General features: G+C 41.9%; 1 protein-coding gene across 9 annotated transcripts in view; it reads right to left on the reverse strand.

Annotated features, from left to right (window-relative positions):
- Positions 1-24,718, reverse strand: part of NR3C2 (nuclear receptor subfamily 3 group C member 2) — a 437,470-nt gene that overhangs the window by 39,575 nt on the left and 373,177 nt on the right. For all 9 annotated transcript variants that reach the window (XM_006044233.4, XM_006044235.4, XM_044930658.2 and 6 more), the window contains exon 7: positions 8,842-8,972. In XM_006044233.4, coding sequence (XP_006044295.1) covers positions 8,842-8,972 — 131 coding nt within the window. The remainder of the gene's footprint in view (positions 1-8,841; positions 8,973-24,718) is intronic.

Genomic DNA, 24,718 nt, shown 5'->3' on the forward strand with positions numbered 1-24,718 from the left:
CTAATTAAATGAAAAACATCTCACTGAAAATAATACTTTGAAATTCAGCAACTGTAAGCATAATAAGTGATTCTGGGACCGCAAAGGAGGTGATCTTTCCCAGGACACATGTGAACACAGTTTATGCAGACAGGGAGCAACCTGTGCCTGCATTCTGCGAGGAGATGGAGGGCAGAGCGTAAACTACAGATCCTCCCTTTGAAAATCCACTTACATGGTTGCTTTTGTTCACTACAGCCAATAAGTACTGATGCTTTAACTCTGAAAAATAAAGTCACTCTGTATAATAGGCTCCAGTTTCGTCCACCTCATTAGAACTGACTCAAATGTATTCTTTTTAATGGCTGAGTAATAATTGTGTATATGTACCATAGCTTTCTTATCCATTCATCTGCTGATGGACATCTAGGTTGCTTCCATGTCCTGGCTATTATAAACAGTGCTGCGATGAACATTGGGGTACTCGTGTCTCTTTCCCTTCTGGTTTCCTCAGTGTGTATGCCCAGCAGTGGGATTGCTGGATCATAAGGCAGGTCTATTTCCAGTTTTTTAAGGAATCTCCACACTGTTCTCCATAGTGGCTGTACTAGTTTGCATTCCCACCAACAGTGTAAGCGGGTTCCCTTTTCTCCACACCCTCTCCAGCATTTATTGCTTGTAGACTTTTGGATAGCAGCCATTCTGACTGGCGTGAAATGGTACCTCATAGTGGTTTTGATTTGCATTTCCCTGATATTATACAGAGTGAAGTAAGCCAGAAAGAAAAACACCAATACAGTATACTAATGCATACATATGGAATTTAGAAAGATGGTAACAATAACCCTGTATACGAGACAGCAAAAGAGACACTGATGTATAGAACAGTCTTTTTGACTCTGTGGGAGAGGGAAAGGGTGGGATGATTTGCGAGAACGGCATTGAAATATGTAAAATATCATATACGAAATGAGTCGCCAGTCCAGGTTCGATGCACGATAATGGATGCTTGGGGCTGGTGCACTGGGACGACCCAGAGGGATGGTATGGGGAGGGAGGAGGGAGGAGGGTTCAGGATGGAAAACACGTGTATACCTGTGGCAGATTCATTTTCATATATGGCAAAACCAATAAAATATTGTAAAGTTAAATAAAATAAAATTAAAAAAAAAGAAAAAGTCACTGAGAACTTTCATTTTTGGAAGATGAAGATGAGAAAAATTCATCTTGTGATATTAATAGTCTGAGTCTGAAATTGCTCTTCCTTTCATTTCTCAATTGCACATGCTATTTGCTCATTTATCAGATCAGATCAGTCGCTCAGTCGTGTCCGACTCTTTGCGACCCCATGAATCGCAGCATGCCAGGCCTCCCTGTTCATCACCAACTCCCAGAGTTCACTGAGACTCAAGTCCATTGAGTCGGTGATGCCATCCAGCCATCTCATCCTCTGTCGTCCCCTTCTCCTCCTGCCCCCAATCCCTCCCAGCATCAGAGTCTTTTCCAATGAGTCAGCTCTTCGCATGAGGTGGCCAAAGTACTGGAGTTTCAGCTTTAGCATCAGTCCTTCCAAAGAAATCCCAGGGCTGATCTCCTTCAGAATGGACTGGTTGGATCTCCTTGCAGTCCAAGGGACTCTCAAGAGTCTTCTCCAACACCACAGTTCAAAAGCATCAACTCTTTGGTGCTCAGCCTTCTTCACAGTCCAACTCTCACATCCATACATGACCACTGGAAAAACCATAGCCTTGACTAGACGAACCTTTGTTGGCAAAGTAATGTCTCTGCTTTTGAATATGCTATCTAGGTTGGTCATAACTTTTCTTCCAAGGAGTAAGCATCTTTTAATTTCATGGCTTCAGTCACGATCTGCAGTGATTTTGAAGCCCAGAAAAATAAAGTCTGACACTGTTTCCACTGTTTCCCCATCTATTTGCCATGAAGCGATGGGACCAGATGCCATGATCTTCGTTTTCTGAATGTTGAGCTTTAAGCCAACGTTTTCACTCTCCTCTTTCACTTTCATCAAGAGGCTTTTTAGTTCCTCTTCACTTTCTGCCATAAGGGTGGTGTCATCTGCATATCTGAGGTTATTGGTATTTCTCCCGGCAATCTTGATTCCAGCTTGTGCTTCTTCTAGTCCAGCATTTCTCATGATGTACTCTGCATATGAGTTAAATAAGCAGGGTGACAATATACAGCCTTGACGTACTCCTTTTCCTATTTGGAACCAGTCTGTTGTTCCATGTCCAGCTCTAACTGTTGCTTCCTGACCTGCGTACAAATTTCTCAAGAGGCAGATCAGGTGGTCTGGTATTCCCATCTCTTTCAGAATTTTCCACAGTTGATTGTGATCCACACAGTCAAAGGCTTTGGCATAGTCAATAAAGCAGAAATAGATGTTTTTCTGGAACTCTCTTGCTTTTTCCATGATCCAGCGGATGTTGGCAATTTGATCTCTGGTTCCTCTGCCTTTTCTAAAACCAGATTGAACATCTGGAAGTTCACGGTTCACATATTGCTGAAGCCTGGCTTGGAGAATTTTGAGCATTACTTTACTAGCGTGTGAGATGAGTGCAACTGTGCGGTAGTTTGAGCATTCTTTGGCATTGCCTTTCTTTGGGATTGGAATGAAAACTGACCTTTTCCAGTCCTGTGGTCACTGCTGAGTTTTCCAAATTTGCTGGCATATTGAGTGCAGCACTTTCACAGCATCATCTTTCAGGATTTGAAATAGCTCAACTGGAATTCCATCACCTCCACTAGCTTTGTTCGTAGTGATGCTTTCTAAGGCCCACTTGACTTCACATTCCATGATGTCTGGCTCTAGGTCAGTGATCACACCATCGTGATTATCTGGGTCGTGAAGATCTTTTTTGTACAGTTCTTCTGTGTATTCTTGCCACCTCCTCTTATATCTTCTGCTTCTGTTAGGTCCATACCATTTCTGTCCTTTATCGAGCCCATCTTTGCATGAAATGTTCCCTTGGTATCTCTAATTTCCTTGCAGAGATCTCTAGTCTTTCCCATTCTGTTGTTTTCCTCTATTTCTTTGTATTGATTGCTGAGGAAACCTTTCTTATCTCTTCTTGCTATTCTTTGGAACTCTGCATTCAGATGCTTATATCTTTCCTTTTCTCCTTTCTTTTCGCTTCTCTTCTTTTCACAGCTATTTGTAAGGCCTCCCCAGACAGCCACTTTGCTTTTTTGCATTTCTTTTCCATGGGGATGGTTTTGACCCCTGTCTCCTGTACAATGTCACAAACCTCCTTCCATAGTTCATCAGGCACTCTATCTATCAGATCTAGGCCCTTAAATCTATTTCTCACTTCCACTGTATAATCATAAGGGATTTGATTTAGGTCATACCTGAATGGTCTAGTGGTTTTCCCTACTTTCTTCAATTTCAGTCTGAATTTGGCAATAAGGAGTTCATGATCTGAGCCACAGTCAGCTCCTGGTCTTGTTTTTGCTGACTGTATAGAGCTTCTCCATCTTTGGCTGCAAAGAATATAATCAATCTGATTTCGGTGTTGACCATCTGGTGATGTCCATGTATAGAGTCTTCTCTTCTGTTGTTGGAAGAGGGTGTTTGTTATGACCAGTGCATTTTCTTGGCAAAACTCTATTAGTCTTTGCCCTGCTTCATTTCGTATTCCAAGGCCAAATTTGCCTGTTACTGCAGGTGTTTCTTGACTTCCTACTTTTGCATTCCAGTCCCCTATAATGAAAAGGACATCTTTTTTGGGTGTTAGTTCTAAAAGGTCTTATAGGTCTTCATAGAACCATTCAACTTTAGCTTCTTCAGCGTTACTGGTTGGGGCACAGACTTGGATTACTGTGATATTGAATGGTTTGCCTTGGAAACAAACAGAGATCATTCTGTTGTTGAGATTGCATCCAAGTACTGCATTTCGGACTCTTTTGTTGACCATGATGGCTACTCCATTTCTTCTGAGGGATTCCTGCCCGCAGTAGTAGATATAATGGTCATCTGAGTAAAATTCACCCATTCCAGTCCATTTCAGTTCGCTGATTCCTAGAATGTCGACATTCACTCTTGCCATCTCTTGTTTGACCACTTCCGATTTGCCTTGCTCATTTATAACTGGTATCAATAAAAATTCACTTGGGTCATCAGCTCTTTAGAACAGCGAAGTATGTTTTTGAGTGCTACATGTAACCCCGGGAGTCAAGAATACCACTGCTCCCAAATAAACCCTGTTGTCCTATATAAAGATATGGATTATCTTGCAAATTAACTTCACACATGATGTAATGACTTCCTTGAGTTTTAATTGTTGAGGCTTTTGGTTTGTGGTTTATCTTAACTCTATTTTTCTGGGGAAAACATAAATCCCTGTAGGCATCGCACACATTCCTGAGGCTGCACAATATTAGTTGTGGTTTCAAATATTTGACATTCACACTCAGAATTAGATGGCCTTCATTATGTAACAGTTTTTTTCTTTCAAATTAAACCCTTGTTTTAAAAGTATACAAAAACATAAAGAAGGATGGTAATAGGTAGAATGTTAACTGTGAAACTACAGATGCGCTTTCTACCAAAATCTTCAGGTTAACCCAAAACTTTATAAAATAAACTGAGAGTTTATATATACACGCTTTCACAGCCCACCTATTGAGACACTTTTTTTTTTAAAGTTTCAAAATGTTATGGAGTAAACCTTTCATTTTTCAATACAGATACTTACGGATATTACACATTTAAAACATTACCTAAAATGAGAATGGAGTGAGCACATTTCATGACTGTATTTCAGTGCTGTTTGGTGTAGCTACTGAGATTAACCAAACGCTTTCATACTTCTGACAGTTGTGTTATCAAAAATTCTCAAGATGAAGAACAACTTGTGTCAAATATTACTTGTGTTTTACTGCTGTGACGGAAATATATTGTACCATTTTCCCAGCCAGATATTTTAGAAGTTGAAACAGACCCACAAATAAAAGAGAACTTAGGCAAAACCTCAAATTTTGGAGGTCTGCCTAGATTTTCTGAATTTACTTATTAAATGCAGCAGGGCTCCTGGAAATCATCCAGAATCTATGGGCTGGAGAAGAGCAAAAAGACAGCTGGGTGGGAAGCTGGTTTGCTTTCCTGTGTGAGCAAAAACAACATGATCTTCTTCATGTCACAGCCTAACTTTCCTCATACACCGGACATCAGGTGTGTAATGTAACCTTCTAAATAAGAAGAAAAATTTTCACACATTCTATCAGAGATTAGCAAAATAAGCTTACTAAAGCCTGAAGTTTTCATGATTTATACAATTCTTTACTTCTGTTCTCCTGTTTTTTTATTTTGCTTTTCCTGCATCAATAAAAATCAGCCTTGAATGTACTGAATTACCTGGAAGCTAATAAATTAATTTAGGGAGCTAAATGATATCAGAATTGATTATAAGGTTGACTGATTAAATGGATGTAAAAGGACAAGACACCAATAACAATTGAGTGGCCAATGTTTATAAAGGATTATTATCATGAACATTTTTAGAAAAAAATTTAAATTCTATCACCCATTTGATATTTTTTTCCTTTTTTCTTTTTTTAAATTTCTTCTAACGGTTAATGATACAGCTTGGAAAGAGGACTAAAATCACTGTTGCTGAATTTAAAGAGTACATTTCCAGGGAATTCCTTGGCAGTCCGGAGGTTAGGACTCTGCTTTCACAGCTGAGGGTGCAGGTTCAATCCCTGGGTAGGGAACTAAAAGTACATTTCCCAAGTTATGTTCTAGAAAGGATAAGCTGGGAGCCTCAGAAACCTTGAAGAACAATGGAGCAGGGAGAAGAGCCTGGTTCTACTGAGCCTGTGGACGGAGGACTGCAAACACAAGCTCCTGAATGTGGGCTGAGTGTACAGTGAGGAGGGGTGGGTACCGAGGATGGTGGGGCCTGCAGTAAACTGGGGAGAGCGTGGGCTCCCTATGCAATCAAAGTCCGTGGAAATCAAACACGACAAAAGGCCGAAAGCAACCTGAAAAGCCTTGCCGGCCAAGCCAAACACAGCTGAGACACGCTGACCCCACCGCCCTCCCAGGCTGCTGGTCTGTCTTCGCTGCTGGAGTCCAGCCCAGCCGGCTCACCCTCCCTTCTTCCTGCGGCTGGGGGTCCCCTGCTGCCAGCCTGCCTTCCACCCTTGCATCCAGCTGGAAGGAAAGGCCAAAGCCCTGGGTCTGAGTCCTAATTCACCAAGGAGGCTGCACAAGTCACACCTGCATGCCTCTGTTTTGTCCACTTTAGACAAGTTAGCAGTCTTGCAGCATTAAATCAGATGATAGATGGAAAAACTCTTTGGAAACCTGAGAGAGGCCAGATGTGTGTAGGGCAGATGCAGACACACCAGCCCCTGCCTTCCCCTCCCTGCCCTACCAGGTGCAGGCTTCACTCTTCCCCAGACCCAATTCCTCCATGCTGGGATCAGCAGCTTTTCTTACCCATTCTATCCTCAATGCTTGGCTGCTCACGCTACTCACTTCCAAATGGCTCTACTGAAAACCCTTCACCGCAGCCACTGATTCCTGGGCCAAGGGGAGGGCTGGGCATGTCTCAGATGCTCTTTTCAGCTTCCAGGGGGTCACTCAACAGCCTCTCCTCCTATGAAGTTGGCACCACTTGCCCTGGTGTCCTGGCACCCAGAACATTTCTCCTTTTCCTCAGTGGTCACGGCACTCAGTTCTGAGATTTCCTCTCTATCCTGTCTCCTGCCATCATCCCAGCCTCACCTTCATCTGATGAGAGCTTCCTCAAATTCCTTCCCCTCTGTTTGGAAAGGCTTGGGCCGCTGTCTGGGGAAGAAGTGTTTAGCATCCTTGCCAAGGCTAATCCTGCCTCCCTTGTCTCTCCTGGCTCCTTCTGCCATCGACTTCTCTCCTCTCATGCTTGGTTCCAGATGCCCGAAGCAGCTTCCCATCAATCTGCAAGTCCCTGGCTGTCTGGCACCTGCCTGATGCCGCATGGTCAACCCCAGTAGGCTTCTGTCAGCATTCCTGGCTTCCACTGGAAGCTCTGCCATAAGTCACACCTCTGGGAAACCTTGACCTCTTGGCCCTCTGCCAGCTCCTCTGCCTCCCTGATGGTTCTCCCTGTCCCTCAGCACTGCGTTCCTCCTTTCATGCACCTCAGTGGGTCTTCCCTCTTCTTCCTGTGCCTCGGCACCCTCACTTGCCATTGGACTTTCCTGTTCTACAAGGATCATGTCAAGCTTATATGTCAATATCCAAATTTGTTTTCTGAGTTCAAGTCCTCCAGTTTCCCCCTCTTTAGGCCTCTCTCTGAGGCTACGCGTGCTCAGTCACTCAGTCATGTCCGACTCTTTGCGACCCCATGGACTGAAGCCCGCCAGGCTCCTCTGTCCATCGGATTCTCCAGGCAAGTAGACTTGAGTGGGTTGCCATCACATCCCGCAGGGGATCTTCCTGACCCAGGGATGGAACCCACATCTCCTGTACCTCCTGCATTGGCAGGTGGGTTCTTTACCACTCAGCCACCTGGAGAAGTCATTTTATACTCCATAAAATCTGCTCCAGTCCCAACAAGAATGCACTTCTCCTCACAGTATCACTACCACCTCACAATCATCTGTGCCCTCAAAACCCAGGTTGCTTCTGATCCAGACTATTTTGCACCCCTTCTCGTCAAGGCTGACTCTGCAGTGTGTCTTGAATGCATCTGGTGCTGTCAGCAAGCTGCCCACCACCACTAAGAAAGTGAAAGTGTAGTCGCTTCATCATGTCTGACTCTTCGTGACCCTGTGGACTGTAGCCCGCCAGACTCCTCTGTCCGTGGGATTTCCCAGGCAAGAATACACCATTATTCAGGCTGTTATTTCAACAGCTTCACAGCAGGTCTCTGGGCTTCCAGTCTGGCTCAATTCTCTGTCTGACTTGGCCTCTCTCTATCCTCATCCCATCCCCTTTCCTTCAGTCTATCTACTGCCAGACACATCTTCATGAAGCCATAAAGGACCCCTTTGGCCATGTCAGCCCACCGCTCAGAGCCTTCTGGACCACACTCCCCTGCTTGCCTAATAGACAGCAGATGTCCTCAACAGGTGGGAATCTTCCGGTTCAATCTACAGGGCAACCATGCCTCCCCAGTCCAATAGTACCTGATATGCCTTGAAAAATTGGTGGATACATAAATGAGATAAAAAAACAAAAATCATAAACAGGCAAAACAACTCCGCAGAGCTAAGCACTATTATGTGCGTCTGCTTCCCACACCACCATGCTCTCTCACGCTCCCCAGCAGGGAGGTCAGCTCATGCCTCGGACTCAATCCCTCACCCTGGCAAAGCTCTCTGAGATGAAGCTTCATCAAGAATCCTCTGATGCCAAGAAGCAAGAATGTGCTTCCCTCCTCTGAGCCCCCAGGACAGTCTTTATCATGGCAGACAATCACTTTCCACAGTGTATTAAAATGACCTTGAATTTATCCTATGGGAGACAGTGAAGGACAGGGAAGACTGGCATGCTGCAGTTTATGGGGTCGCAAAGAATCTGACATGACTCAGTGACTGAACAACAAAAACAAAACTCCCCGAGGGTTGAGACTGTGCCTCATTCATTCTGGTAGTTCCTGAACTGCCCAGTCCCACCATATACATAACAGACACTTAACGAATCCTTAGTGGCTGGATGGATGAAGGGATCAAGGCAGGTGCGTCACCCAAAGCTTCTAACTCTGCAAGTAACTTAATTCATCCTGCACCAAAGCCCTCTGCCCACCTCCTCTTACTTTTTAATACTGACTATCTGGCCCTAGAAACAGGCTAGTCTCCGAAAGGGAAGATGATGTGACAGTATAAAAAAGTGCCAGTTGGACATCAATTTACTTGTGCTCAGCAGCAGCAACACTTTCATTACGGTGTATTCCTCGAAGGTGAGCTGCAGCCGGACAAACTGAAGGCTGATCTGGTGCATCCCCTGGCAGAGCTCATACATGGCAGACTGGTGCATCTTCTCTCTGCAAAGGAAAAGCAAAGATGTCTGAGATTGGAAGGTCCAGGACCAGACCCAGACCAGCAGCCCCAGGGAGCCCATGAAGAAATCCGAGTCTGAGTTATGCCTTTGGCTTCAATGCAGAGTAGGTGTGTATTTGCAAAAGAGAAGTCAGCTGCCTAGCACGGTGACTGGTAAACTGCCTCTCGACCAACCTAGCCAGGCTGTTTATTCGTCCCCTGGGAGAATGTCAGAGGCACCAAAACCAACCTTTTTCAAAGTGTGCCATGACTCCACTTTACATCAAGGGTGATAATGTGTGATGGTGCTGTGTGTGATCCTGAGATCATCCATGGAGTGGAGATGCTGCTGTGAAGCAGCATGTGGGGTGAAGCCCAGAGATTCGAAGCCCTTACTGTTTGGAAGAGCTGTGTTAGATGCTATGGACACATGACAAGGATGACCAGTCTCATTTCCACATGAGACCTCCATTGCCCTCCCATAGAGGTTGTGAAATGTGCCTACTAATGCTTTGCAGCAACACATTTAACAAGACAAACCAGGCACTTCCCTGAAGTTCAGTGGTTAAGACTTAACGTTCCAAGGCAGTGTATGTGGGTACAATCCCTGGTCAGAAAGCTAAGATCCCACATGCCTTGTGGCCAAAAAGCCAAAACATAAAACAGAAGCAATATTATAACAAATCCAATAAAGACTTAAAAAAAGAAAGAGAAAATGAATTTTGAAAAGTGAAGGGAAATCAGACAACATTTAAAAAGATTCCTCAAATGGAACCTCTCTGGTCCAGGAGAAGATGATTTGGGAATCTGTGTGAAACATATATGTCCATTCAACCAACCAACAGAGCCACTCTCTATGCCAAAATCCAAGTGTTTCCATAAAAAATCCACAAGATATTACAACACAAGCCATGATTATCTCTTTCCGTGAGAAGGAAGGCAGGTATTATTTAATTGTTCAGATGTTTTTCCTCAAAGTGATAAATCCTCTGGGAGGCCCTGGGTAAGTACCAAGTTATGATAACCAGAAAGAAATGAGTGAAAAAGAGACTACTAGTGAGAAACAGGCCTGTTGACTCAGGCCATAGACACAGAGGAGTTGATGATGGCTGATCCACTTCTATGAGTGACTGAACGCAGGGGAGTGTCTGTGGCAAAGCCACCCTGGGATTCCTCTTCCAGGGTGCACTCTTGGATTCCAATGGCAAAATTCTCTCTAAAAGCCATTTGTAAAAAACTCATCATAGAACACGTTGCATTTTTCTTGGTATTATTGCTATATGTTTTTCTTTCCCCATAATAAGCTAGGAGATATTTTTAACCATTAAAAATTAGAACAATTTTTTTAATGTATGAAATTTTAAATTTAATTAAAAATTTTAACAAAAAAATGCAGCATGTTGGATCTTATTTTCCCTACTGGGGATCAAACCTGTGACCCCTGCATTGGGAGCACAGAGTCTTAACCACTGGACTGCCGGGGAAATCCTTTTAATTGAAATATAGTTGATTTATAATGCTGTGCTAATTTCTGCTCTGCCACAAAGTGATTCAGTTATACATATATATATACACACACATTCTTTTTCATATTATTTTCCATTATGGTTCATTGTGGGATATCGAGTACAGTTCCCTGCGCTACAGTAGGACCTTGTGGTTTATCCATTCTATATATAATGCTTTGCATCTGCTAATCCCAAACTTCCAATCCTTCCCCACCCACCCGCCTTGGCAACTACAAGTCTATTCTCTGTATCTGTGAGTCTGTTTTTGTTTCATAGGTAGGTTCACTTGCGTCATATTTTAGATTCCGTATATAAGTGATATCACTTGGTATTCATCTTTCAGGGAGCTATCTCTAAATAAGGAAATATTTTCAAAACACTTGCACACACATCCAAACCCAAACACACACACACACACACACACACACACACAGAAAAACAGCGGGAGACTACGGATCCACCATGAAGAATTAAGAATGCAAATATATGCTAATATCTTTGCCATACTTGCTTCAGATCTTTAAAAAGTGAACAAGGCCTAGTTAAGTCCTGTTCTGCCTCCCTCCTTGTCCCCATTCATCTTCCTCATTCAAGAAGGGAACCACCCACCACGGGAGATTCCCATTTCCTCTCAGATATGTACACTTTACACACATGTATGTATTCATGAAAACAGCACCCAGTACCACTTTGTTTTATGTAAATTTGAAATTAGATATGCACATCCTTCTGCAACTTATTTTTATTCAGCGTTGTGATCTGTGATGTGTCTGTTTTAACACAGGTAACTCAAAGTGAAGTCGTTTTCTCTGCAGCGCCTTTCGTTTGTCTGAACCCACCACAGTTTACTAATCCCTTCCACTCCGGATGGACACTGGGGTTGCTTCCGCTTTATGGCTATTACAGATGAGGCCCCAGGGACATCCGTGGGTATTTCTCTAGGATATAGGATGAAAACAGAACTGCTGAGTCATGGATGTGTGCACAGCTGCTGCTTTCATTCCAACCAGGAGGAGATGCAATGTCCTTTTGTTCCAAGTCCGGCCAACACTCATCATTAACCCATTTGAATTGTTTTCGCTTCTTGATGAGGGCTGAAAGGTTAGCCCCACTATTACCTTTATTTGCATGGTCATGATCACCAGCAGGCTGAACATTTTTCAAATGTTTTTTTGACCATTTGAGTTTCTTGTTTTGTGATTTGTCTTTTCATATCTTTAAATACTTTAAGCTTTTTGCCTCCTTCTATCACCAATCTTTATTCATAATTTTTTTGCCTTATAATTTTTGTCTGATATTAATATTGTTTCTTCTTCATTCCCTCTGGCTCTTTCTTCCCTCCTGTCTCTTTCTTTTGCTCTCTTTTTAGAATTAGCCTAGGGACTTCTCTAGTGGTCCAGTGGTAAGGACTCTGTGCTCTCACTGCAAGGGCCCAGGCTCCATCCCTGATCAGGGAACTAGGATTCCACAGGCCACGTGGTTGCAGTCAAAGGGGGGGGGGGGGAGAATTTGCCTGGAATGCCCTTTAAAAAATATCCCTTGTTTACAAAGTCCTCACATAATTATATTTCACACATGTTGCTTACAAACAGCAAAAAGCTGAATTTAAAAAGTCTGAGAGTCTCTGTATTATAATAGCTTGGTTTAATCTGTTTTCATTTATCATAATTATTGATTTATTTGGAATTTTTTTCCTACCATTTTAACTTCCTTTCCTCCTTTCTACTTCGTTTCATTAAATGGGTCCAGCTTAAAAAAAAAAAAGTTTCTTTGCTCATCTACTGGATTTAGAAGGTTCACATTCTATTTTTACTCTTAAAATAATTAAGTTATGAACTTGCATATTTAAAAATCTAAAGTTAATCAGCAGCTTTTCCACGAGGAACAGAAAAAATGTAGAGTGCTTTATCTTTGGCCTACTGCCTCCCATTTTCACCGTGTCCTCTTCAGTATTTAAACTTCCACTTGCTTTCAAATTACTGCCCAAGTCTCTCCCTCTCTCGCACATCCACACCTGGCGTCTGTTTAGAGTTACAGATGTATTTCTTTGATCACTGCTGTCAACTGCGCTTCACTCCTTACTACTGGGTTCAATTTCCTACTGAAGAATATACATATACATACATATATAATTAAAATTCTGCAGCAGTCAGTCACTGAATGTTGAAATCTTTCAGTCTTGCTATGCCTGAAAGTGTTTTTTATTTCACCTGCATTCTGGAATGACAGTTTAACACGTTATAGATTTCTAGTGTGGTAACCTCCTTCAGCAGAGAAGGCAAAGGCACCCCACTCCAGTACTCTTGCCTGGAAAATCCCATGGACGGAGGAGCCTGGTAAGCTGCAGTCCATGGGGTCGCTAAGAGTCAGGCATGACTAAGCAACTTCACTTTCACTTTTCACATTCATGCATTGGAGAAGGAAATGGCAACCCACTCCAGGGTTCTTGACGGGAGATTCCCAGGGACGGGGGAGCCTGGCGGGCTGCCGTCTATGGGGTCGCACAGAGTCGGACACGACTGAAGCGACTTAGCAGCAGCAGCAGTAGCAACCTCCTTCAGTACTTTGAAGATAGGATTCCACGACACCTGGATCTTCACCACCACTTCTGGGATTTTTTTTTTTTAACTTTACAATATTGTATTGGTTTTGCCATATATCAACATGAATCCGCCACAGGTATACACGTGTTCCCCATCCTGAACCCTCCTCCCTCCTCCCTCCCCATACCCTCCCTCTGGGTCGTCCCAGTGCACCAGCCCCAAGCTTCCAGTATCGTGCATCGATCGAACCTGAGCTGGCGACCCGTTTCGTATATGATATTATACATGTTTCAATGCCATTCTCCCAAATCATCCCACCCTCTCCCTCTCCCACAGAGTCCAAAAGACTGTCTCTCTTTCTTGTCGGTCTGTCTTTCCCTTATAGGTAGAGAACTAGTACTTTCCTTGGTAGCTTAATAAAAACTTGCTCTGTTTGTTTTTGATGCTTGCAGTTTCAATACGAGGAACTCAAGTATGCACTTATTTTTATTCCTGTTGGTCAGGATTCAGTGTCCTTATTTGATTTGAAGATGCAGTTATTTCTTCAGTTCTGAAATGTTCTTTGACATTGTTTCTTCAAATATCACCCCCACCCCACCTATTTTCCTTTTTGAACTCCTACTCGTGGGTTAGACCTTTTCACTGAATCTTCTGCATTAACCACTGTTTCATATTTTCTATCTTCTCATCTCTTTGTACTGCGTCTCAGGTGGCTCAGCGGTGAAGAACCTGCGTGCCAATACAGAACACAAAAGAGATGTGGGTTTGACCCTTGGGTCGGGAAGATCCCCTGGAGGAGGGCATGACAACCCACTCACGTGTTCTTGCCTGGAGAACCCCATGGGCAGAGGGGCCTGGCAGGCAATGGACCATAGGGTCACAAAGAGTCGACGTAACTGAAGCGATTTAGCACGCACACCTGCACGGCATTCTAGGTGACTTTCTCATCTATTTTCTAATATTTTTTTTCTGTTTCTGTGTAATCTGTTTAATGTCTACAGCGTTTTGATTTTAATGTTTTTCATGTCTTGTGTTTGTCTGCTGAATCGTGTCTGACTCTGCGACCCCACGGACTGGAGCCTGCCAGGCTGCTCAGTCCAAGGGATTTCCCAGGCAAGAATATTAGAGCACATTGCCATTTCCTCCTTCGGAAATGGCAGGCTAGGTGCCTAGAAACGCTTGACTTAGTTTTTCCTCAAACATTTCTGTTATTTTCCATGAGATACTTCTTACTTGATGGTTATTATATGTCCTTTCTCTAAATCATACCTTATCTATTATATCTCTAAATACTTTCAACATGTTTATAGTTGGTTTAAAATGTTTTAAATTCATTTTGGGAGGATGTTCATAAGCCTGTCCAGCATGTTTTATTAAGGCATATACTGTTTTCTAGGTGAATCCCAGGGGCACTGTCTTGTGGAAGGGACTCTACGGGAAGTTTTAGCATTTATAGCTATCAGGGGTACAAGCATTTCACTTGATCTGGACCAGTTTTCATGCTAAATTTTCAGCTTAATTGCTTTTTGCAAGACTCGTGTAGTTTAAATTTAGACTCCACACTTGACGTGATGCAGGCTTGTGGCTCTTCTTTCTTTCGGCTTCCTGGCCACGTCCCTGGGCTGGCTGGCTTGCTGGGTTTACTGTCCCTGTGAGTGGACAGTGACATCTTTTTAGAGCCTGGGGGCTCCATTGCAGGCCCAGTCTTGCAGGAGTGTACATCCTCCTGTCCTGTTCCTGTTTATCTTCTAATACCCATCCCTAAGGTGCTTTTCTGCATCCAAAAGTCGGAGGGCCATGTGTAGCTAGCTTTAACTCCAAGTTGAACTACTCTGGCTGTGAATTCTCTGTTCTTACACCTGTTCTTTTTTTCTTTTGAGCTTGGTTATATATTTAAGATCTTTTAAAATACAAAATTTCTATGTATTTTGTACATAGAGGGGGGGAAAAAAGCTCAATTCCCTTTCACCATTCCAATTGCTAACTTTAAGCTTCTTAAAGGCAAGATCCATGTCCGATTGACCTTTGTGAAGGTCAAAGAGAGTCTGATAGGCAAGTGCCCTGTGTCCATCTTTATGCAAAAGTGTTTCATGAATGAATGAGAGAGAAGGAAAGCCAAAAGGAAAGAGGACAGGCGAAGACAACCAAATGAATGACAGACACACAGATGTACATGTGACAGTGATGATCAGAGAAAGGTAACACTGAAAATTCACAGAAAGATCAAGTGGCTGATAAACTAGATACTGCTTTTGTTAAGTTCTTGAAAAGTTTCTAAGAACAAAAGGAGAGATAATAGGTTGTAAAACGGGATGAAGCGGATAGCAAATCTGGATGTCTGTGGAATATAATACAACACATATTTGATGACACGCAGTTTAAAAGTGCACTCCTAAGCACTTGATCCCTTCAGCTTCCCTGCGCAGGAGGCAGAACAGACATCCTTGGCTTTGCCCCAGTAGGGGGTAGGAATGCATGGACCATGGGCCCCTGAGTGTGCCGGTTTTATGAGCCTGGCATCATGTCACTTCTGAGATCTAGGCTTATCATATGTAAAACTGGGATTTAACACTAAATCCCACTGTGCAGAGATGTAGGGACCAACTGTATGGAAGTTCTTAAATTATAAAGCCCTCTATGAACATTAGCTTTTGCTGTTGATGTCATGGGGAGAACAAAATGCTTCTTGAGAGACCAATGATCATTTTGGTTAAACAGACCAAGAAAGAATCAAATTCTTAAAATTACTTTTCAGGAAAATAAGACTGCATTCTTGTTATTTCTACACACATCATGGTAAATAAATCAGGAGAAAAACCAGAGAGGATGCAGATTTTCAAGAAGGTAGATGTGACTTGCCCAGGGTAGAACAGGAGGATGAAAGGTCTCATGTCAAAGTGTTTCTGTTACCAGAAGTGTTAGCAAAACGTCCACACACAGATTAAAGACTGTGTACAGACAGACCTCAGATTCTACTTGAAAAACAGATTAGAACGTGTAACAACACACCTAAAAAAAGCCACTTTTTTGCCACCTGTATGGGAAAAGCATCTCTTTAACTCTTTCTTGAGGCATTATTACCTGAATAATCCCCATCGTTTCAGAGCTATCACTTATGGAATGCCTACCATACCAAAATTTCGTCTTGTTAGTTCTCATAATGCCTTGTGGAGACTCATTCTCATGTTCGTGACAAGGAAATAATTTAGGTACACAATGGAGCCTTGGACTTAAACCCAGGTTTTTTTCTTCAAAACACAGGCCTCTGCCTGTGAGCCAAGCAATTCCTGAAGGACCCCCCCGACCCCCTCCCCCATGATGCAGAAAGTGGAAAAGACTTGCAGTGAAGAGCACAGCACTCTCGTAAGAGTTGTATCCATGAAACTGGGGGAAATCTGTACTGAATTGGTCGCCACAGCAGTGACTGGAATTAAGAGATAAAGCCAAAATGATCCTAGATTATGAACAGTGTTCCTCAAAAGACAACTTGACGAGGCTACTGAAGTGAAATGAAAGTCGCTCAGCTGTGTCCAACTCTTTGCGACCCCATGGACTATACTGTCCATGGAATTCTCTAGGCCAGTATACTGGAATTAGTAGCCTTTCACTTCTCCTGGGGAACTTTCCAACCCAGGGACTGAACCCAGGTCTCTGGCATTGCAGGCGGATTCCTCACCAGCAGAGCCACAAGGGAAGCACTGATGAGGCTAGGATGTTCTTAAAATAGACCTCCAAGAGATGGACTCCTTTCTGACAGACATATCCTCTCCACTCTGTTTAAGTCCATGCCATGAGATGGTGGGAACTGGACTGCTTTCAGGCTCCTGACTCAAGAGAACCACCTGAAGCTGTTTTCAGCCAAGTTAACATCCCAGTCGCACTGACTTCACTCTTCTTCACTCTCTAGTTCCAATTCAGAGACTTATGGCTGACCGTTTCAACTACCTCCATCAGAAACACGGCTCCCCAGCTAAGCCTGTGAGCCTCAACTGCTGAGCCCACGCTCTGCAGTAAGAGAAGCCCCCACAATGAGAAGCCCCGGCACCACAGCAAAGAGTCGCCCCCATTCGTCACAACTAGAGAAAGCCTGCATGCAGCAACGAAGACCCAGTGCGGCCATACATAAATAAAAAGGGGAAAAAATCCCTCAGGCCTTTCCTCTCTCCACGTTGCTGGCTTAGTCGTTTACAGCTCTCTCCTTCAGAGTGTCTCTTTACAACTGTAAAGAGGTATTTGGTACCTCAAATGTTTTGCTGTTACATTTGCTCCCTTGTTTATATTTTGCTCCCCATTATGTGGTAAGATTTTGTGTTTTTCCAATTCCACTGCTGCTGCCACCGCATGAAATTGAGTTCTCTAAATGAAGAGTACTGTGTACTCAATATAGCTTGAAATTTCAAGGAAATAGGCCATCTTAAAGACGCATTTTACATCACATCATTTTTTGCACAATTAGATTAAATGCACAGAAATTTAATGTACATCCAAAGAAGTTGAAACAAGGACAATCTTTTCAGCATGATACAGGGATTAATTTTACAACAACATAAAAGTTATCTCTGCTACCTGCTTTTATTCATTAGATAATCTTACCTCATTTTGACTAAAAAAAAAAAAAAGTAAAAATACACAGACTACTTTGGGAAAGAGATGACATTTGTATAAATTTGTACAAAAAATAAAAGTAAATGCAAAAGTTACCTGTGAACAGTGGGGTTGATATAGAGCCAGTAGGAGATTTTTGATGTAGGAAACAGCCCTGTATTAAGGTGAACATCGGACCTGACACTCATTTGTCTCTACTTCTAAACGTGGATACAACATCATTTATAAACATCGTCTCATTTATAGGAATAGCACAAACTCCAATTTTAAATAAACACAATAACAAAATGGTCACAGAGACCCAGTTTCAATGTAAAGACCTTAGGCTTAAATCCATGAGAATGACAGTTCTAAAATATTCTCAAAGAAACTCTTAAAAAAGAGAAAGAGAAAGAAACATTTCAATTGTCTTATCATTTTCGCCAACTAGGAAACCAATTTTATTCACAGCTATAACTTTATCTGGTCCTTTCTTAGGACACCTATTACACTAAATTGAAATCATATGATCATTTGGAAATAGTTTTAAGATAGTATATTAAAATAATCTAAAAGTCTCTAAACTTGATTTACTTGGAACAAAAGTGAAGAATCAAAGAATGAGAAAATACTTTTTTTTTTTTTTCCTTTGGAAAGAATTCTGAGTAGGATATGGAATTTACTCTTGTAATAAAAGTGGGAATTGGAGGCCTTCTCTGCTCGTCCAGTGGTGAAGCATCTGCCTTCCAGTGCAGGCGACTTGGGTTCAATCCCTGGTCAGTGAACTAAGACCCCACAAACCTTGGAGCACCTGAGCTCTCGTGCCGCAGGTGCCGAGCCTGCAAGCTGCAGCTGGAGAGGAGTCTGCGCGCCACAATGAAGCGCTCGTGTGCCACAACCAGGACCCGATGCAGCCAAATAAATACATACTTTAAAAAAGAGTGGGATTTAGAAAAAGGCCCATTTAAGCCAGAGTGGGAAGGGCTTCACAATTTAAATGATTTGCATGGTAGTCGCCTGCTTTTAACTTAGAGGCTAAATGATGTGAACCACTGTGTGTCTACGGGATCCATGTGTTCTTGCCATTATTATATGATAATGGTTTTGCCCTATTTCACATTATGAGAATAGCCTATTTAACCTACTGTCCAATGGCTGTCAGAAGGAACACTCTTGTTTTGGTATTCAAGTACTGGTCTACTAAAATATTACTAAAGATGTGCTTGAAAATCTTATTCAATTATCTGGAGGTCCATACTGGACACAGCTGACTTAGGAAATTATTGTCCTAACTAAATACATTCCTGGAATCACATTTATGTTCTGCTCTGATAGAAACAGACAGTTGATAAGCCCAAACCACAAAATATTCCAGGCTACAGGTACCACAGGACTCAGAAGCTCTAAGTTTTAGCCTGAACAGCTACAGGTATTCCTCATGCTGTGACCATCTACAAGGAGAATGCAAGCTAGCTTCAGCTTACAGAATCTCTGCAAGAATCAAAAGCAGGTAGGGTCTTGAAGAGATACTGGTACACCCATGTTCATAACAGCACTACTGAAAATACCCAGAAAGTGGAAGCAATCCAATGTGCATTGACAGATGAATGATAAAGTGTGCCACATACATATGTTGAAGTATTATTTAGGCTTAAAAAGGAAGGATATTCTGACATGTGCTACAACATGGATGAAACTTGATTGCATCATGCAAAGTGAAATAAGGCAGTCACAAAAAGACAAATACCATGTGAGTCCACTTCTCTGAGGTACCTAGAGTAGTCAAATTCAAAGAGATAGGAAGCGTTCAGAATGGTTGTTATCAGGGCTGGAAATAGCGGGGAGTAGGGACTTGTTTGGAGAAGGCAGTGGCACCCCACTCCAGTACTCTTGCCTGGAGAATCCCATGGACGGAGGAGCCTGGTGGGCTGCAGACCATGGGGTCGCGAAGAGTCGGACACGACTGAGCGACTTCACTTTCACTTTTCCCTTTCATGCATTGGAGAGGGAAATGGCAACCCACTCCAGTGTTCTTGCCTGGAGAATCCCAGGGATGGGGGAGCCTGGTGGGCCGCCGTCTATGGGGTCGAACAGAGTCGGACACGACTGAAGCGACTTAGCAGCAGTAGCAGCAGCAGGGACTTGTTTATATAACAATGTGTCGATGTATTTAACATTATTGAACTATACAGTTGAAAATGGTTAAGATAATAAATTGTATGGTACAAGTATTTTATCACAATTAAAATTGTTAATTAAAACAATATTTCTCTTTCCAAGAACTCAGACTGTTAATTAAAAAAGAATATTTGCAAATTATGACTCATAAGGGGTTAATGTCCAAAATATATAAATAGTTCATGTAACTCAATATCAAAAACAAACAACACAATTAAAAAGTGGGCAGAAGACCCGAATAAACATTTTTCCAAAGGAGACCATCAGGCCATTATGTACAAGAAAAGATGTTCAACACTGATAATCATCAGAGAAATGCAAATTAAAACTACAATGAGATATCACCTTACACCAGGCAGAATGGCTATCATCAAAAAGACCACAAATAACAAATGCTGGTGAGGACGTGGGAAAAATGAGAACCCTGGTGGGAATATAAATTGGTGCAGCCACAGTGGAAGGCAGTATAGAGGGTTCTCAAAAAACTAAAAACAGAACCACCACAAGACCTGGCCATTCCACCCCTGGGCATATATACCTGAAGAAAGTGAAAACATTAATTTGAAAAGAAACATGCACCCTCATGTTCACAGAGGCACAGTTGACAACAGTCAAGCTATGGAAGCAACTTAAGTGTCTGTCAAAAGACGAGTGAGTAGAGGAGATGGGGTACGTATACATACAATGAAATAGTACTCAGCCATAAAAAAGAATGAAGTTTTGCCATTTCCAACAGCCAACGGTGGACCTGGAAGGTATTATACTTAGCGAAATACATTAGAGAAGAAACTATACTATATGATACTATTTAAACGTGGAATCTAAAAAAAACAAAAAACAAATTAGTGAACATAACAAAAAAGAAACAGATTCACAGATATAGAGAATAAACTAGTGATTACCAGCGGGGAGAGGGAAATGAGGAGGGGCAGGATACGGTTAGGGGAGTTAAGAGGCACAAACTATCTGTATAAAATAGGTAAGGTACAAGGATACACTGTACAACAGGGAATAAAGCCAGTGTTTCATAAAAACTATAAATGAAGTGAAACCTTTAAAAATTGTGAATCCCTGTGGTGTACACTGAAAGTTATGTAATGCTGTGCATTAACTAAGCACGTGTGTGCTCAGTCGTGGCCAACTCTTTGCAACCCCACGGACTGTAGCCTGCCAGGCTCCTCTGTCCATGGGATTTCCCAGGCAAGATTACTAGAGTGGGCTGCCATTTCCTCCTCCAGGGGATCTTCCTGACCCAGAGATCAAATCGTCTTCTGTGTCTCCTGCACTGACAGACAGATTCTTTACCACGGAGCCACCTGGGAAGCCCACATTATCTATACAACAACAACAACAAAATCTGCAACTCATCATCCTATCTGCTATGCTTTGATGGAGATTAGAAATTAAGATCTGTGTTTAATTGTGTAACTTCTCTTACAGTTTAGGCTTTTTATTTATTCTTCTTTTATAATATATAAATAATCTTCCTCCATTTTTACTATTTGCCTTTTGTGTTTTGCTGCATTTTTAGTCTTACTGTATTGGTGTTTTTATTATAAGCTGCACTAAATGCTTTTTGAAAGCAGGACGAGTGAAAATTCTTTCAAAAGCCATAGTTTTAAAAATTAGAAATGTTCTCAAAAGGCCTGTCTGCTGTTGTTTTTGTACCCAAGGAGGAACAGGAAATACAGCTACCTTTATCACTCCTTTCTCTTTCCAAGAACTCACAGTTGATACACGTAATTGTTTTACACTGGCTGATTTCATAAATGCCAAAGCAGAAGTTCCTAGCCCTTCCACCTATGGGAGCCTATGGACACTACAGTGACATTTTAAAACTTAATATCCTTTAGCAATATTGCGGCAAACTGTACCTTCATCACCCAAACACCTTTTCAGTGTGTAGACGTCACTTTACTTAGTAAGAAACTAGAAAACTAAGCCTTTGAAATATTTCACTTTAACCCCTGAACCCAACTGAATCCTTTTGTTTAATCAAACAACAAGCAACTCTCATCACCTGGAAAGTCTGTATCCTTCTTCTGGATACTAAGGCACATATCATTTTTTTAAATCTATTTTTAGTTGGAGGATAATTGATTTACAGCATTCTGTTGGCTTCTGCCATACAACAGTGTGAATCAGCCGTAAGTACATGTGTCCCTTTTCTCTTAAATCCCCCTAACACCTCTGACCCCATCCCACACTTCTAGGATGCCACAGAGCCCGGGGTTGGGCTCCCTGTGTTATACAGCAACATCCCATCAGCTATCCACTTACATAAGGTAATGCAGATGTTTCAATGCTACTGTCTCAATTCTTCCTACTCTCTGCATCCCCTGCTGTGTTCCAAGTCTGTACTCTATGTCTGGGTCTCTGTCCCTGCCCTGCAAACAGGGTCAGCAGTACTATGTTTCTAGATTCCATATATATGCACTAGTATATGAAATTTGTTTTTCTGACTTACTTCACTCTGTATAGCAGGCTTTAGGTTCATTCACCTCATTACAACTGACTCAAATGTGTTCCTTTTTATGGCTGAGTAATATTCCATTGTACATTTGTAACACAGTTTCTTTATCCATTCATCTGTTGATGTTCATCTAAGTTACTTTCGTGTCCTGGCTATTGTTAATAGTGCTACTATGAACACTGGGATACATGTGTTTTTGCAATTATAGTTTCTCAGGGTATCTGCCTGGGTCATACGGTAAGTTTATTCCTAGTTTTTAAAGGACTCTCCATATTGTTCTCCATAGAAGCTGTTTCAGTTTACATTCCCACCGACAGTGCAAGAGGTTCTCTCTTCTCCACACCTTCTCCAGCATTTACTGCTTGCAGATGTTTTGACGACGGCCATTCTGACCAGTGTAAGGTGACACTTCATTGTAGTTCTGATTTGTGTTTCCCCGATAATGAGCAATGCTGAGCGTCTTTTTGTGTGATGGTTGCCATGTGTATGTCTTCTTTGGAGAAATGCCTGTTTATGTCTGCTTCCCACTTTTTGATTGGGTTGCTTTTCTGGTATTGCTGCTGATATATTGTGGAGATTGATTGAAGCACAAATCTTTATATGAGTGTGCCTTTATATCTTTTGTACAGTGCACAGGTCCAAAATTACATGAGTGCTAAATAAACATCTGATAGCTACAGAGAACAGGTGAAGCCAACAAATTTCACAGACTTTGCTTGCTCCTCAAATATAGATACAAAGTTAGTGCTCACTCAGGGCTGAACTCCTTTAAGTCTCTGAAATCTCAAGAAGAAGTTTCTTAATAAACCTGCTTGCTAACATACTATTACTTCTATCAATTGCTCCAGCTGTATGCACGCGTGTGTATGTGTATGCTGAGTGCTATGTTGGAATGAACTCATCAGTAGTGCCAATCTTACAGCAGAGAGTTAAATAATTTGAGTGGGGTAGTGCACACAGATAATTACAGCAGATCTGAAGGACCAGACCTTATATCTGATACTGCAAACCACATCATTATGTCTGAATAAATCTAACATCTTGTTACATGGTCAGTCTAACAGATGGTCCCTGTCTCCAGCTTGTTATTTTCCTAAAAACAGCATGCAGAAACAGTTCTTCTTTTTCAAATCTTAATTAGAATAAAAATGACCTCAATTTGAGCATTCAAATGATGCCAGTTTATGGTTTTTATTTTTTTCATAGTCTTACTAGATTTTTCCCTAATGGACAAACAAAATATATCTGTAGGAGGACCATTTTGCTAGTTGCAGTTTTGATGTCTGTTCGTTTTTACAGTATTGACATCATCTATTAACAGCCAGGGCAGAACTCAGCTGCTCAAGAATTGCTGGAGAATGTTGCTTGTGGTTTGTTTTCCTGGACAGGTGTGCCCAAGGGAGTGGTCTCCCCACCATCTCCATAACATTCATGTATTCCCCATTAATTTTACATGGTGAAAGCTCAGGAACAGTTAAAAGCTGGTTCAGTGTTTTTCTTGTTACCTTAATTTATGTTCCAGAAGAGATGTGCTTCACAGAACTGACCTTGACTTAACCATACAATTTCACTGACTTTAATGAATGTTACACAGATCAAAAGAATATGTGCCCATCAAAAAAATCTAGAAGGGGCATGGTTATACGATGGTAACTGTAATTGACCAGCAACGGTCTTAGAAATCTACAAATGTTTTATTTTTAACCATACATTCTATAGATAGTTTTTAGTAAAACTCTTCCGTGCCTTATATAGATATATATTTTTAATTTTATTTTATTTTTAAACTTTAAAATATTGTATTGGTTTTGCCAAATATCGAAATGAATCCGCCACAGGTATACACGTGTTCCCCATCCTGAACCCTCCTCCCTCCTCCCTCCCCATACCATCCCTCTGGGTCGTCCCAGTGCACCAGCCCCAAGCATCCAGTATCGTGCATTGAACCTGGACTGGCGACTCGTTTCATACATGATAGTGTACATGTTTCAATGCCATTCTCCCAAATCTTCCCACCCTCTCCCTCTCCCACAGAGTCCATAAGACTGTTCTATACATCAATGTCTCTTTTGCATGTTCATGGATTGGAAGAATCAATATAGTGAAAATGAGTATACTACCCAAAGCAATTTATAGATTCAAAGCAATCCCTATCAAGCTACCAACGGTATTCTTCACAGAGCTAGAACAAATAATTTCACAATTTGTATGGAAATACAAAAAACCTCGATTAGCTAAAGCTATCTTGAGAAAGAAGAATGGAACTGGAGGAATCAACCTACCTGACTTCAGGCTCTACTACAAAGCCACAGTCATCAACACAGTATGGTACTGGCACAAAGACAGAAATATAGATCAATGGAACAAAATAGAAAGCCCAGAGATAAATCCACGCACATATGGACACCTTATCTTTGACAAAGGAGGCAAGAATATACAATGGATTAAAGACAATCTCTTTAACA

This window comes from Bubalus bubalis, chromosome 17 (genome assembly GCF_019923935.1).
Source record: "Bubalus bubalis isolate 160015118507 breed Murrah chromosome 17, NDDB_SH_1, whole genome shotgun sequence".
NCBI classification, from domain to species: domain Eukaryota; kingdom Metazoa; phylum Chordata; class Mammalia; order Artiodactyla; family Bovidae; genus Bubalus; species Bubalus bubalis.